Genomic DNA, 16140 nt, shown 5'->3' with positions numbered 1-16140 from the left:
GTGCGCAACAGGTTAGTCCGCCAACTTGGGCCACCATAGTTCGGGTTTGGGTCAGGGTTTTAGGGCCTAACCCATTAGCTGTCAGTCTGAAACCCGACCTGTTTATAAATGGGTGAGGCACTAGTCGACCAGGCTATCTAGCTGATTAGATAGCGAGCTTAATTGCCAAGGATGTAAGTTGGTAACTATTATTATTTACCTAATTTGTTGCATTAACTTTATGAAAACTAGTAAGATAATTAGTTGGCTGCATGGTAAGTTGTTAACTATTACTACTTACCTAATTGGATACATTAATTTTATGAAAACTATAAAGATAATTAGTTGATTGCATGAGATTGTCGGTTTACCATTTGCATCATTATCATTGATGGAATAGGCAAGAGTTTGCATGTCCATGATGTGTGCGTGGAAGATTACATTACCATGCATGCGTTCATCTAGAACAAATAGGCCTGGGTCAGATTGGTCGATTGGGCCAATAAGTCGGGTGTTGGGTTGCTTTTCAAAATTGAGCCCATTAAAAACCAAGCCTAAACCCAACCCATTACTAAACCGGCCAGTTCATGCTCAAAGATCGATTGGCTGAGCTCCAAACGGGCCTGGGCCGGCCCGGTCGGATGCTCGTCCCTAGTTAGCATGGACTGTGTGAGGCAAAGATTATGAAAACCCTATTGTGTTATCGTGAAGTAGTATCCGACACTCATTTTGTCTAACCCTAGCTTGGGCCAGGAAACAAGCTAAAGCTGCCCGCGGCTCCGGTCATGTTCGACTCAAATAGGAGTTACAAGCTGAACATGAATAATAGATACTCCGCATGGCTCGGCTCATATAGGAAATATATTTTACATCATATAATACAATAAAAAAATATTTCATTGAACTATTTAGTTTGCAAATAAAGGTTGTGATAAAATCTCATTGTTTTTAGCTCTAAAGCAATGTATTTGTTTTTGTAATCTTATTTCTTCCAGTAATCAGACCATGTGTTTTTCTGTAAACAAGCCAGTTCGAGCTTAGTTCGTTTAACTCAAGCTCATTATGAGCTCAAACTCGCTTGGCTTGTCACGGACGAGCCAAGCTTGAGCACTACAAAGCTCGAATCGCTTGGCTCGTTTACGAGCCCTACGGCACGTACATATAATAAAAGACCGGGCTGGGAGCCTGGGCCTAGGGTTTTGGGGTTCTTCCATTCCAAAGCCCAAATCCTATCATCATCCCTCGTCTTTCTTTCTCCTCCACCCCGTCCCCACCCTCTTCTCCTATCGTCTCCTCCTTCTCTTTCCCTATCGTCTTTCTTTCTCCTCTGCCGCTCGCCTCTCCCCGTCTTCTTCTGTTTTCCTTTCTTTTTAGGGTTTCATCGGTCTGAGGGGTTCGTCTATCTATTCCGAGGGTTAGGTTTTTCGTCTTTCTTCGATTGGAGGATGATGCAACCTGCTCCTGTGCCTCCTCCCATGGGCCCTCCCTCCATGGATCCCAGTCATCAGCAGCAGCAGCCTCCTCCTCAACAGCCGCAGCCGCAGCCGCAGCAGTGGATGATGATGCCTCCTCCTGCTGGCCCTGCTCCTCACATGCGTCAGCCCTTTCCGATCCCTCCCCATCCACATCAGCCTTCCTTCCAACCTCCTCCCATGTGGAACCTGCAGCCAGCACCGCAGCAGCAGACACCCCAGCAGCCACCGCCATTGCCTCAGATGCAACCGCAGCCCCAGACCCAACCTCAGTATCTTCTTCAGCAGCAACCGCAACATCAACAGCAGCAGCAGCAGCAGCAGCCGGCCAGCACCGATGAGATCCGCACCCTTTGGATAGGTGATTTGCAGTACTGGATTGATGAAGGCTACCTCCACGGCTGTTTCGCACACACTGGCGAGGTAATGGAGCGACCTTTTTTCCTCCCACCGTACCGAAGTGAGTGATTCTTTATTTCCCTGTTTCATTCATCTTTTGAGCGATTGACTCTATCGAGATTGGGATTTTCATTTTCACCATCGATTCAATATCTCGATCTGTGCCTCTTTTCAGCGTAAGAAAATTTTAGTCCGAAAATGATCACTCTGGTTGTTTAGCGGCTATCTATATTTTCTTCTGTTATTGTGTGTTTAAGTGCAGAGAACATAGAGCTTGATTTTTTTTTCTTTTTGTAACGACCCGATCCGGGGCCTCTCGAGCCGAGGTTCGTGGATGTTAGTTCCCAAAGGAAAATTAATCAATAATCTCAAAAACAGCTCAAAATGATTTTTTTCTTTTATTCAATACTTGAAGGTCCATACATCCGTTTACAATATCATAACCATCCAAAGACAAAAGCAGAATAAAAAGTAAAAGAAAATCATACTTCTGATGTGGCTGAGTCGTACTAAGTCCTGTGAATGATGGCAGCAGTCCCTGAACCTACAGTTGCAACCAAAAGAAGGGGGTGAGTCTACAACCCAGTAAAATTCCATTTACAAATAGACACGACCGTTGCAACTGTATTGAGCTCTAAGCTCCTAGTCTTAGTATAGTTTGCTACTTATTCACACATGTTAGTTATGAGTTTTACCCCCTTTACTGCATCTCTATTATCATTTCAAACAACTCTTCTACTCTAATCAGCTATTCCGGACATAGCCTCATCGGGCGTAGCAACCCGTGTAGACAACTTAGAGTCTACAATGTTGGTCAGACTTATGAACCACTCACAAACAACGTAATCCAAACCGGCCCAGACTACGAACACAGGTGCTGCAGCAGCTCGCCGGTTGCAAGCCGGGAGCAAAGGGACTCAAACGGTAGCTAGCCGAAGAGCCAGGGTGACTATACCTGCCTCCAAGGTACCTCAAGGAGCTATACCTGCCCCCAAGGTTTTGTGGTTCATGCTACGTCCTACATGTGTCTAGTGGGCAATGTTTCAACCCCTAAGGGTCACCTAGAAACGTCTGAGATATTCCCAGGTTACTCATGAGGTACACACCTCAACATTACCCTAGACCATGCCTCCTAGTAAAGTTCCCATCACACACTGGGTGGTCATCCTATAGACAATTTTTACTCAACATTCACATCTTGAATTTAGTGCGTTATACAATCCTCAATGTGTATCCACTAATTACTTTTAACACATGCTTACATGTCTGAACTGTTAAGGATGGCAACCCACCACAGATTTATTCACGACACTTACAATGCCCCTCCTAAGGCATAAGCGTGACATTTCTCAAGGTAATACCTACTCTGAGACTCTGGAATTTTACCCTCAATTTTCACATAACACATCAATCTCATACATGCAATCATGTCATGCCACTTTTATTTCATAACTCAGAAATTATACATGATCAGGTTTAAGCATCACACTTGAACTTTATAGATTCCTAGGCATGCAAAACAATGCCTCTTTATAATAAACAAAACTAGCATACTTGAAGTACATGAAATCATATATAAAGATGCCTAAACTAATTAGCATGTATTTTAATCAACTAAGGAAGAATTTGCAAATGTTCACTTACCTGGAACGCGTAAATTTCAATTGCAACCCTTGATCTGAAAACAACGAATACCTCGTATCATCAAAATTACCAATACACCCTTAAACTTAATTGTCAAACTCTGACTCCATTCTTTCAGAGTTTGGTCACACATCCCCTACTAATAGACTCTACCCAAGCGGTAGAATCCATGGATTCAAGAATCACATGGATCTGACTTCGGGGCACTTAGTTATGCTTTGTATGTTGTGTAGGCGTATCAAGGGCAAAATAGTCTTTTTGCTCTTTCAATGACTCCTATGTCATCTTTACGTCATGTTATATTAAGATCCACATCCATAATAGAATTTGACCACTTAGGTCATCAACTCAACTATGATTTGGATCATGGATTCGATATTCTTGATCCAAACCTGCTTGAAAAGGGTTTGTCTGGATCTAAATCAGGTCGTCTAATCGCAACCATTTGAGCTTTTGGGTCCAAACTGAGATCCAAACCCGAATCCAATTTGTAATGGAAAAATAGTCTTTGCTACTTCGATTTTTTTCCATCGCACTCTATAAATCAATCACACACGCATCTGATTTGTCTCGGTCTAAACTTAGTTGGTATGACCCATATTGGGTCCACCTTCGGTCTAGACCGAAACGGTCCACCGTTTCAAACCCGACTCGGTCTGCTAACTACTTCGGACCCGACTCGGTTCGTATAGACCGATACGATCTGTCACAACGCACATATCCACACATCATTTTTTTTCTTTTCCTTTGGCTAGGTCTGGACACGCCCAGACTGAGCCTACTTGGTCTGGTCGACTAGCTCAGACTGGTTCACGTCTAGCCTGATGACCGACTCGGCCTGCAGAAACTGCAGACCGAGCTTGTCGTCACGCCGGCAATAATCAACTTCTACCATCGTCGGACTTGTTGCAGCTTCCTGCAAGCAGGGCAGCGTCCAGACCTCCTGCCTCCTTGTAGCAGGCGATCCTCCCTTCCCCGTTGTCGTCATCAGTGGTGACAGCAGCAGAGGGAAAATCCCTCGATTACTCTCTTTCTTCTATTGAAATGCAGGGACAGGGTTCTGCCTGTCCCTATTTTGCTGCAACTCGCCGGCAACTGTGAGGTTGCCGGCGACCCCCGTGTTTAGACAACGATCGAAAGACAACAACAGAGGGGAAACCCCTCTGTCGTTCTCTTCTATCGCAAGGCAGGGACAGGGTTCTCCCCGTCCCTATTTTGCTGCAACTCACCGACAACTGTGAGGTTGCCGGTGACCCCCCTGCATTCAGACAACCCACGAGAGAGAGACTTACCTGACGGCGACCGACGATGGCTGCAACACCTCTTCCTGATTCTCCCTACACGCTCCCTCTCTGCTCCTCTGGTGATCGAATGGGGAAATGAGAGGATGCCCCCCGCCCCCCCCCCCCCCCCCCACATGGCTTTTATAGCCATGGGGGTTGCTCGGTTACCCCCTCCCACCTTCTGTATTAAATGGGTGCAGCCCGCTTCCTCTCCCACGATCTGATTCGTGTGAGAGGAAGGGGCGTCGCCCCCTTCTGCTTCCGTACCCCCCCACGATGGGAGAGCGTTACACTTTTGCCATCTATTGCCAGTATCATTTGCCTAATCGTGGGTTTGTACTTCTCCTTCATGCAACTAGCCATAAATCCTGTATCTAGTCGTTGTTGTATTTTGCCCTTCATCTTGGATAGAATGAGGATTCCTACCGACAACGTTTATTTCATTAGTGCATGCATTCTTAGTTGCTTCTTCACCTGGGACGGTTGCCCTTCAAAGTTCAAAAAAATAGTCTGCAACATTAGGTATTGTTTTATGCGATATCATCGTATGCTTTCTTAATAGCTTCTAAGGTTTTGAGTGTCGTGTGTTCTATTCACCTGGAGGGAGGCAGAAGAGTTGTGGAGGTGAAAAGATCAGGTGCAATATGATTGCACAAATATTTGTGCATTAAGCACCTGATCACCCTCCATCTTGGGGACAGGGCCTGTCAGGTGTGGGGCATGGAGCGTGATCGGGTGCTTAATGCACAAATTTTGTGCAATCATATTGCACCAGATCCGGACTCTTTGTGGAGGCTCCAGACTATCCTATCATCAAACGTTGGATTAGGATTTTCAGTTTGCTTGGGTAGAAGCTATTCTGCTTATTTTGTTTGACTGTCATTGTTTTGCACAGTCCTGTATGTCATAAATGTTCTCTGCCTGCGTGTATGCCAGCACCAAGAATGATCGTTTGGTTTATGGAAACAGGTTGTCTCGGTGAAAGTTATCCGGAATAAACAAACTGGGCAGTCAGAAGGCTATGGATTTATTGAGTTTGTATCTCACCCAGCTGCCGAAAGGATCCTGCAAACTTATACTGGGACAATGATGCCTAACATTGAACAAACGTTTCGCCTGAACTGGGCTTCTTTTGGAGTTGGAGATAAGCGTCCAGACAGTGGTCCCAGCTTTCCTATCTTTGTTGGCGATCTGGTTTCTGATGTGAGTGATTATGTCCTTCAGGAGACCTTCAGGAGCCGTTACAACTCAGTGAAAGGTGCAAAAGTTGTCACGGATAAGATTACTGGACATTCAAAAGGTTATGGATTTGTTAGGTTTGGTGATGAAAGTGAGCAGTTGCGTGCTATGACTGAGATGAATGGTGTGTTTTGCTCATCAAGGCCCATGAGGATTGGCCCTGCAACTACAAAGAAAACTGTGGGTAGTCAGCAGCCTGCAAAAGGTATTTGCCAGAAGCATATGATTTCTTTGTTTTCTGTCTTTATTCAATATAAGTACCAATTTCACAGGACAGACGAGGCTTTCTGGATATATTGGTTCATTGATGGTCTGTTCTGTTACCTTTTGTTGGTCTCGGTTGCAGTTTGTTTGTGCGTCTTTTTTGAAGACTGCTATCTGTGCCTTCTCTGTGCTGTTATTCACTGCTTAGGTCCTTTATTTGATATAAGCTTTTGTTAACATGTGTTTGGTGCATCTGATGCAGACTATTTTTTTATTTTCCAGATACTGAATTTGCTATGCTTTTGTTGTTTTCACCATTATGCACTTGAAGAGAAGCAGAATTTCTTGCTTCAGTATATAACGAAGTCATTTCCTTTCCTTCCTAGTACTTTCCTTTGTGAAGTTGGGCACGTTTAATTGGGTTTGAAGGTTATGAACACTTATAAAACTCATATTGTCTCGAAGCAGGACGCCCAGAGGCTCTGTTCACTTAGGGGCCGGGAACTGATTTTGGCAGAAATGCATACCCCTATAGTGCGTGCCCTCGTTTAGGTCAGTTTTCCTGTTTATGTCAATTTATCCTTAAATTTTGCATTTATGTGGCATTCTGTGCCACATTTGGCAATTATTTCTTTCTTATTACATATTTTTAATGTTTAAACAACTGTCAGTCAAGGTGTTGTGTCCATTGGGAACTTAGTTTTTAACTTCTAATCAACTAGTAGTTTGAAGTTTAGTTTCTTTTTACAGCTTTGTTGTAGTTGATTCTGAAGGTTTCTTTCTTTTTCCTTTTTGCCCAATGTATATGTCCCATTCTTGTTTAAAGTGTTCATTCTACTTAAGAAAAACATCTTTTTCTGGGGGTGGTTGTACTGTTTCAGATCTAAGCTTCCCTAATATCTATTGCTCATGGCACTCTGCTTTGTGCATAAGTCATATGTAATGCCAGCAATTTTACAGGATAGGTTATTTCCTTCTACCACTCTTAGTTTATTGATCTCATCTGTTTGATTTTTTGTTTTCAGCCTTAATTTTTCAGTGCCATCTGATGCTTTGAATTATTAGAATTGTGATCAGTTGTGCTATGATGCATCTTGCTATATTCTATCCTTAGGCACTAGCTATTTTTAGTAGAAGAACCAGTGCCAACTATATGTCATATGGACACATGCATATCATGAATTCTTACTGGTTTTCTCTGCAGGTTGTTTTTCAGGTACTTTAGCATCTCGTAATTGTTATTGTGTATGTTTGCCTACTGTGAGTGTGCATCCCTCCCATGGAATCAGGATAGAATTTTCTACTTTGCATCTACTGCAAATGAGGAAGTCGTTTTTCCAAATGATTCGGCCCTTGCATGTTTTGCATCACTTTTCCATGTAGCTGTCATTTCCTTAGTATATTGTTATATTCTTACATTACCTTTCTTATAGCAGACTTAAGGGTGTTAGATTCCTTCAGTTCTTGACACATGATGATTGCATTATCATTATAGTTCAAAAGTTGCTTTCATGAGGTGGAAAGGGTTAATGCTCATGAACCACAAGAACAGCAGATAAACATGTCCTACATAGGAGTGATTGGTGAGGATGTGCTTCTTTTTGTCCTTTTTTTTTGCATTGAGTATGAGCATTTTGCCTGAAGATACTGAACTGCACAAGTAGAGGTGAAAAATTTAGTGAGAGGCCTCTTGGTGTAAGAGACCTAAACATAGTTGATATGTTTGTTTTAGGAGTTGATTTAGTTTGAGCTGATACAATTGAAGTTTTGTTCTTTGACATGAGTTGCTCTCACTCTTGGTGAGGGATAAATGAAAGAACTGGGATTTGGCTTGGATTGGGAACCACAGATTGGGTTTTCAGCACTTTGTATGTTGATATTCTTTTGCTAAGTTCAATTGTTTCATTTTTTGACCAAAAAAAATGTTTAACCTATTATATTTGTTGATGAATCTATTCATTTGGAAGTTTGAATAGTTTATGCAATCCTAAGTTTAGTTGTGAGGATGACTTTATTTTCTTCAGCAGCCAAATGTTCTACTACTGAATGATATTGAAGCATATGTTAATGGTTTTGGCATTTGATGTATGTTTATCCATGCATTTTTTAACGATCTCCTCTCCTTCAAGGGTAGTCATTTGCTTTGTTACCATAATACTGGAACCATCATTGTCCATTATATGATTTATTCATCTCCCTTCCATTGACAAAAAGGTTATCACCATTGACAAATGATGATTTCAGCAAGTGCATCATGCTTCACTGGTGCCTGTTTTCATGTGGTGTGAAGGGGCATCATGTTGCCATCAGCTTCTGCATTTTTCATGGTCATCACCACCACATACAAACCATCAACATCTCCACAAATTTCATACTAAAGGCTAGTGATGATAGAGGCACATGATGATTGTTGCTATAGCATATGATGGTGAATACTGAATAGTAATAACAATGATGATACATCATTTTTGTTGATTTATTCCATCATGCTATGAATATAACAAGGAAGCAGGATGTCTTACAATCATATGATTCTGTATGAACGCTCTAATTATCTTTATGACATTCTCATGCATGTTCGCTTGATGTAGGCACTAGTCGATGACACATATAGGACACATATCTTGAAGAATTATTTTTATTGTGCTTTCACATTCATCTGCTATAGGGCGCTAGAGAAACTCATCAGGACACCCATTGGGTTCTAACATCAGCACTGAGAGTCCTGTGGTCTAGGCTTATTGACTACAAGGCTACATTTTTCCGTCAAAAGAAATAAATTAGGAACTTGTGGAGCAGTGTATAATAGATAACTTGTGATCTTCATTACAAAGTCAGGTATAGGCTGATCGGAGATTTTGTTTAATAGGCTCAAGCAAACTAGCAGTGTCTATATGCACAAGTTCATGCGAGCTTGTGGAGTATCATAAAGTCTTTATTAGTCATTATTTCTTCAACAAGTTTGTTATATTGCTTCTGTTTGCTTTAGATAATGCTATGCCTTTTATTGGGGACAACTTGGTTATATGTTATTACTGATTGTTTGTTTTGTTTTTCGTGTGCAAGGTTATTTGTCTTTTTGCTGGAATCTGTTGAAAGTTTATCGATGTCATAAAGATAATTATCAATGATACCCCTGAGAAATATGATCATGCCTTATCATTTGTCTTTTGTTATAGAAATATGATGAATTGAACTGCTTCACATGTTGTTTGCTAGTTGCTTTTTAGAAAATAATGATGCATCAAACTGTGGAGGATAAAATTTGATTTTCAAGAATGATTTGAGGACAAAGCTTGGTGCAGGTTTATTTTAATGAGACAAACCTAGTGGTTCTTAGATTTTGCTTGTGCATTCATCTTTTCTTTTCCACCTTTTTTGTATTTTGTAAGTGTTATTCAATCTTTATGCTATTTTAATGCCATAGCTATTTGAAATGTAGCCATCAGCTTCTCTGTTATCTATGACTGCAGTGCACCCCAGAGTAATGAAAAGCAAGAGAGGCTTGATGCTCCTATTCAAAAGGGAAGGAAAATATCAGCTTCTTTAGACGTGTTTGTTCTCAATGTTTGTCTGGCCATTGAGGGGCTCAAGCATCATATGTGTCCTCAGACCTTTCATCTTGAAAGTGGTTTATCTGATGGATAGTAACTATGTTTTGCCGCAGCATAATCAGTTCATATTTTTTGTTTTGGTTGTTTGATGTTTTCTTTTGATATACATGTTTGTTTTTTGACATCTCTGCTATGTAATGTCTTTTTGCTGTTTACAGTCCATTTTTCTTCAATACACTTCAGATATGCTTGGATTACTTTTATTTATTGCTCTTGTCCATATTTTTCCAGCTCCATATCAGTCTAATCCTCAATCAGCTCAGTCTGAGAATGATCCAAATAATACTACTGTGAGTATGCATTTGACCTTTGTTGAGAGGGTGAGATGGTGCATTGTTCTAACTGCTTTTGGTTTCTGAGTTCAGATATTTGTTGGTGGTTTGGATCCAAATGTCACTGATGATCTTTTGAGACAAGTATTTGGTCAGTTCGGGGAGTTGGTCCATGTGAAGATACCTTTAGGAAAACGCTGTGGATTTGTTCAGTTTGCTAACAGGTTTGTGGTGCTTTCTGCTTCATGGTTCATGGAACATTAGTGTTTCCTTGGTTTCAAATTGATGCGTTCTATCAAAGTTGTGACTATGTTTTGGTATTGAAGTGCTTATTTCGTTTGCACTGTATGCTCTGCATTGAGTTCCAGATGGCAAGTTTAACTATCTGTGTTTTAAGAGTTTAGATGATCGATTTTTTGTCCAGTATATTATTTGCTGTCTTCCTGTTGATTTATTTGCTTGTCTTGAAAAAAAACTTTAGGGCTTGTGCCGAAGAGGCTTTGTTAATGCTGCATGGTACTCAATTGGGTCAGCAAGCAATTCGACTTTCGTGGGGACGTAGTCCTTCCAACAAACAGGTAATTAATTAATTTGTCCTAAAAGTTGAGGAAAATATTATCCAGAACTTTTCGACGGGGTTCAAGTTTATAACTTGTGATCAAAACTGACACTGCTAAAGGACCCACCTGCTGGATTGGTTCAGCCGCAGCCAGATCCAAATCAATGGAATGGTGGTTATTACGGATATGCGCAGGGATATGAAGCCTATGGATATGCTCCACCTCCTCAAGACCCTAATATGTATGCCTATGGAGGCTATCCTGGATATGGAAACTATCCTCAGCAACAGGTAAAATCAGTTGGGAGATATAATTTTTGCTGCCATATTTGCTGCAGTTGAGATCCTCTTCTTGGTTGCATCTTCATAGTCATGAATGTTCATATTGCAGTTTATTGACCAGGAAATTTGTGGTAAAAATAATAAATAATCACTTTGGACAAGTTTTGTAATTTAAAGAAAATTAAAGTAGTAAGGCACAGGAAAAAAAAAAGAAAGCCCTTCAAAAATGGAACAAGGACAAAATTACCCAAGTGAAATGATCTGTGGTCCTAAGTGCTGACAGCTGTCTGCTATGACCGGTTAAGTTATTAAAGTCCTTCAGAATCTTCTCCACCTTTTCTATTAGCTCCAAATGTACCCATGATTTTTTATAACTGGTTTCATGTAACATCATGGGAACCTGAATCTTGTGTTATATTCTTGGCCAATGTATCACTATTCACTAATGAAGGGCTCTGCTTGGCGTATTGAAAGCATCATGATATTTTTACTGTTGATATCATTTTCCAATATCTTGTAGAAGTGGTTATATTTGTATGCTATGTCACATGGGTGTGGGTGCGGGGGTGCGGCAAAAATATATATATATATATATATATATATATATATATATATATATATATATATAAAGTCCAAAAGTTGGACATAAATGACCCTGGGTGCGTTGACTGCAGCCAGGGTCAGGTTGACCACATCGGGTGCGGGTGCGGGACCTAGTTGGAGAGTCCCTGTGACAGTTTGTATGATATTGGTGCTATTTGTGACTATTTTCATGCCCATTTATTGGTTGGTTTGGTTTATTCATTCCACGAAGTTAGATAATGGGCTCAACTGCTCAAGCCATTGAGTCGAGGCACCAGGGATGTGTGTTAGCTTTTAGTAGTTATTTTGTATTTTGTAAATCTTGTGATTGACGGTATTCTCTTTGAGGCCTGAGCTTGGTATTTGTCTCGTCTGCTTGAATTGTCTCCCTCCCCTTCCTCCTGTGCAGTGTCTTTCAAGGTCAACAGATGGTGTTCAGATTCTTTTATCAGTGAATGACGTGTTATTCTAACCCGATCTTACTTTCTGCCCATGTTTCTTGGCTTAAGTGGGTGTATGAAAAAAGATTTTTTACATTACTGTTGCTCTGATGTGGTTTCCTGTGAGTTATTTTTCTTTATGTTCGCAGTGAGTCAAGGAGGCACGGAGATGTTCCAACTGGCAATTTTTGCTCTCTAGGTTCTTCAGATACTGCAACTGCATGTGGGTTTTTTTGTAACTTGCGAGGGATTTCTTCCCACATGTAACCTCAAGACAAGTTTTTGTTGCCGTCTTTCTTTCTTTCAAGGGATGAATCGGTTACTTGCATCATCTTGCGACTTGTAGCCGGATGACATGGGACTAGTACCTAAACTCTGGATATTTCGTGTGGTCTTATATGTTATATATATACTGGATTTTGATTTCCAATTATGCAATGAACAGAATGAACTCATCACTTTCCTGAATCTGTGTTAGTCGTTACTTTCGGTCAGTTGTGAATTATGTTTGTGTTTTGCCCGGCTTGGTGAAAGTTTTCATGCTGATTTGGTTAAGGGGATAGGTTATAATTATGAGAAGTAACTTTCACTGCCTAATGATATGACTATATATAATACTTGGTACCAGTTTATGGTGATTCAGCTACTCTATTATTTCTGGATCAACTTGGCGCTTGTTGATATCTATGATTCACTTGTTCTTGTTTCTAATTCAAATAGGTCTTGAAATTCGAAACTGGGGTATTGTACATGTAACAACATGCTTTTATTGCTTCCCCTCCTCAAATGAACCCCTTTAGTTTGGGTGTAATCTTACTGCTTGCGGATTCCTCGTGCTGTGCACGAGTGAATAGAGAGCGGACTGAGCGGATTTGATTGGGCTTTCGATGACAAATCTATTTTCTGATACAAATCGTTAAGTTTTGATCCGGCAATTTGTCTGTAATATATGTTCGAGATGGGGGTGGGATAAAATCTATCCATGTTTTAGGTTTTGTTTTCAATGGTGAAATAATATAAAAATTCGCTTATTAACTTCGCTCCTCTCTAAGCTCAACTGTGGGAGTGTGTTATGAAGGTTACGTGTGTTTTCGAATGGGACAGCATCTCTCAATCCGATCGCTGGCTACCACAAGCAGACATTACGCAAATATGTGCCTTTTTTTCTATCTAGTCCACCCCCCATTCACCAGCCACACATCGGCCCTTGAGTTTCCCCTGCCCACCAGGGAGTATAACCAGCTGACTAGCCGAAGATGTTATTGTGATATCATGGGAAGTGTTCTTTGCTCTGGCAGCTGACCCATTTTTTCTGTGGGAAAGGTTGGGTCCGACATATGTTTCCTTGCCATTCATTTCCCAAATGGACGGTCAAAGGGGTGTTTTTTTTTCGAATGGCAAGCTGGGGTTAGGCAGACCCCTACCAGTTATACAACTGTACCGTTTTGGGTTTACGGGGGTATCCACTTGGCTGGTAGACGGAGCTAGTTCACGTCACCTTGTATTGGGACGTTGCAGGTTCAAAACCCAATGATATAGTTGTATAACTGGTAGGGGTCTGCCTAACCCCAGCTTGCCATTCGAAAAAAAAAAAACAAGAGCGTCTTTCATGAACCCTGGCCAAATCTAAGATTTTGAGTTATGCCTAAATAATTCATTAATTTTTTTTAAAAAAAAATTGTTTTCGTGCACGTGGGCTATGCCAAGAAAGTTCAGTGCCAGCGCTTGTGCATTCATCTCGAACTATATATAGGCAGAAGTCCATTCAAACACACGCAAACAGACAGATGCATGAGGTATTGCTTTGCCTCCAAGTGGTAATAAGTCCTTACAGCCGATTATGAGCAATACAAGGGCCATGAGCCTTTATCCTTTCTCCCATCAGCCTAAAGTTTGCTCGTTCGGCCCTCACACACGGCCCGCCTGCGATTTCTATAGCCAAAAAGCAGTCTCTATGTGGATGGTGTTGGATGCACCGCCGCCTCCAGAAAAGTAAATACAAGCTGGGTTGTTGCGTTGTTTCTGTAGGATGATTATCGTTGTCACATCATCGAAGCTAGGGAAGTAAATGGTTTGAATTCGGGTGAGATGTGGCCGAGTATCATATCTGACTACTCGGATGTTTGCTAAACGGAGGGCCATTGGGTCGGGTGCCAGACGGGCTTCTGGGTACGCAGCCCGATTAGATAATCAGGCTCTAATCGGCCGGGGGGCGACCCATTAACTGGGTCGAGCCTAAAGTGCCCGGCTCGAGCCCAAGTATGACTGGGCCAAGACATGGGCCGGGCGCGGCCCGCTGCCCACTCCTAAAACGGATTCAAATTTGGATTGGGACAGTGAAGCTCATCCCAAATCCACTTTTTACATGTAAACAGATTTCAATAACCGTCAATGCGGATATTCATGGGATTAGATAGCAAAAAATCAAAACAATATCCGCATCCAATTATAATCATATATGGTTTTGGCTTACCAAATTAAATGTGATACATTGGCATTCCTAGTTGAGGCAAACATTGCAATATTCCAACTTATCCTACTTCACCAAGCACCTTCCATGAGTTGCAGGTTTCTTTCATGTCCTTCCGGGCCACGATCTCCACTACTTGTCACTATGTGAACTTGCTGTGCCTGTGCGTCGTTCAGATGCCCTTTGGTGTCCCGATTTAATCATTGCAGGGAATGCATTGTGTTTTTGCTTGGAGAGAAATGCACATCTGTAAAAATTTTGTAAATGCTGCTGGCGGCAGTGAGAGGAGCAACATAGATGAAAATCATGAAGTTAACAAATTGTTAGCCATTCTGGGGTTGCGATGGCAAATGGCAAATGGCAAAGAAAGCCAAGACCGTGGTACAAAGGGCCTAGCAGAGGGCTGGCTAGAGATGATAGACAAAGAGACTGAAACCACCTCTGGGAAAAGAGCAACTGTGATAAACCGCTGCTCAAAATGGTTATGAAGATTGTGCAAAAACCGCACGCAATTGTCTTCCAGCCTGTGCATGAAGAGAGGCGCTACAGCGTACATATTATTATTAGTTACCGTAACCTCGTGCACCTTCTTTCTTTCAGGAAAAGAAAAAGTTGCAACTTCTTATACAGAAATTCTAAGGAAGGGCTCTTCCACAAGGATCATGATCAAAGTATTTTGCTTAAATCTGAGCGCCCTAGAAAAGTACGACAATCACATATTCAGACTCGACGATTAGAAGTGACTAATTTTTATCTCGGGTGAAACCTAACCAGTAGGGGCCTGCATCTTGAACCACTTTTTCTCGAGAGAAGAATTCAGAAACCAAATATTCACAAACAACACGTCATTAATAACAAATAAATCAAGAAAAATACCAACGAACCAAAAAAGTACTTACATTTACACCGTCACTGAAGCATTGTTTGCATGAAAACATAGCACAAATTACTTTTCTTTCAATACATGATAAAGGGGGGTAAGGATGAGGAAGAAGGGTAAAAAAAGGGAAGCTGGGAGAGGGAAAAGAGAACCATCGCCAAAATCTCAATCTAGGAGAAACTGAGTGCAAAGAATTCAACAATTTGAGGGCTAGAGCTTCTTGTTCTGCCAGTGAAATCGAGTCTGCATTCAGACCCACATCCCTCTTCATTCTCTTGTTCTTGACACCATCGTCATCGTAATTTTCACCATCATGTGAACTCTCGCTCTTGAAGTATACCTTTGATCCTTTCATAGATTGGTTCAAATGATTGTTAGCTTCTCTATCAGAACCAGCAGCCTCATCTTCATTGTCCACTTCATCCATCAACCTTTTCTTGTGCTTCATTTTCTCTTGAATTCTTTTCTCATGCAAGCGCCGTTTCAAAAGTAATTTATCCTCCTGATCTCGAACCTTCATTTCCTCTCTCAGCTTCGCGTACCGCTCTTTTACCGTTGGACCAATCATTCGTTCAAAAGAGATTTCAGACTACTAATGAAACATAGATACTAGAAAGCAATTCTCTACATGCAAACTATTTAAAAAGACAAGAAAAACAAAACCTATACAGGTTGCAAGTTGCTCAGCATGAGACCGTTATTAGCAACATGCCTGAATAGAGCATTTCTTGAAAACAGATGCTAGTACATGTTACGTGGGTGACATATGAAAGATCTTATTTGTTAATCTTCTTTTTTTTTTTTTTTTTTTTTTTTTTTTT

The 16140-nt window shown here is 41.2% G+C and overlaps 1 protein-coding gene across 2 annotated transcripts; it reads left to right on the top strand.

Annotated features, from left to right (window-relative positions):
* Nucleotides 1–1171: 1171 nt before the first annotated feature.
* Nucleotides 1172–12433, top strand: LOC149823125 (polyadenylate-binding protein RBP45-like). Of its 2 annotated transcripts, none has more exons than XM_089980571.1 (7): nt 1172–1874; nt 5747–6221; nt 10066–10124; nt 10200–10330; nt 10588–10684; nt 10810–10956; nt 12119–12433. In XM_089980571.1, exons 1-7 carry the CDS (start codon nt 1425–1427, stop codon nt 12119–12121), a joined length of 1362 nt encoding a protein of 453 aa, XP_089836697.1. In that variant the 5' UTR covers nt 1172–1424; the 3' UTR covers nt 12122–12433. The 2 variants fall into 2 exon arrangements, with proteins under 2 accessions (XP_089836697.1, XP_089836696.1); XM_089980570.1 differs by having other exon boundaries at nt 10786–10956.
* The last annotated feature ends 3707 nt before the right edge of the window (nt 12434–16140 follow it).

Source organism: Nuphar pumila, chromosome 11 (genome assembly GCF_984573655.1).
Source record: "Nuphar pumila chromosome 11, dmNupPumi1.hap1.1, whole genome shotgun sequence".
Lineage (NCBI taxonomy): Eukaryota > Viridiplantae > Streptophyta > Magnoliopsida > Nymphaeales > Nymphaeaceae > Nuphar > Nuphar pumila.
The sequence above is the reverse complement of the archived record's forward strand: the minus strand, read 5'-3'. Positions and strand labels throughout refer to the sequence as shown.

Excerpts from the sequence above, each read along its gene's own strand:
- LOC149823125 (XM_089980570.1), top strand. The coding sequence starts at position 1,425 with ATGATGCAACCTGCTCCTGTGCCTCCTCCCATGGGCCCTCCCTCCATG. Across the intron at positions 6,222-10,065 it reads TAGTCAGCAGCCTGCAAAAG|CTCCATATCAGTCTAATCCT; the intron begins GTATTTGCCAGA and ends ATATTTTTCCAG. Across the intron at positions 10,685-10,785 it reads GTAGTCCTTCCAACAAACAG|GACCCACCTGCTGGATTGGT; the intron begins GTAATTAATTAA and ends ACACTGCTAAAG.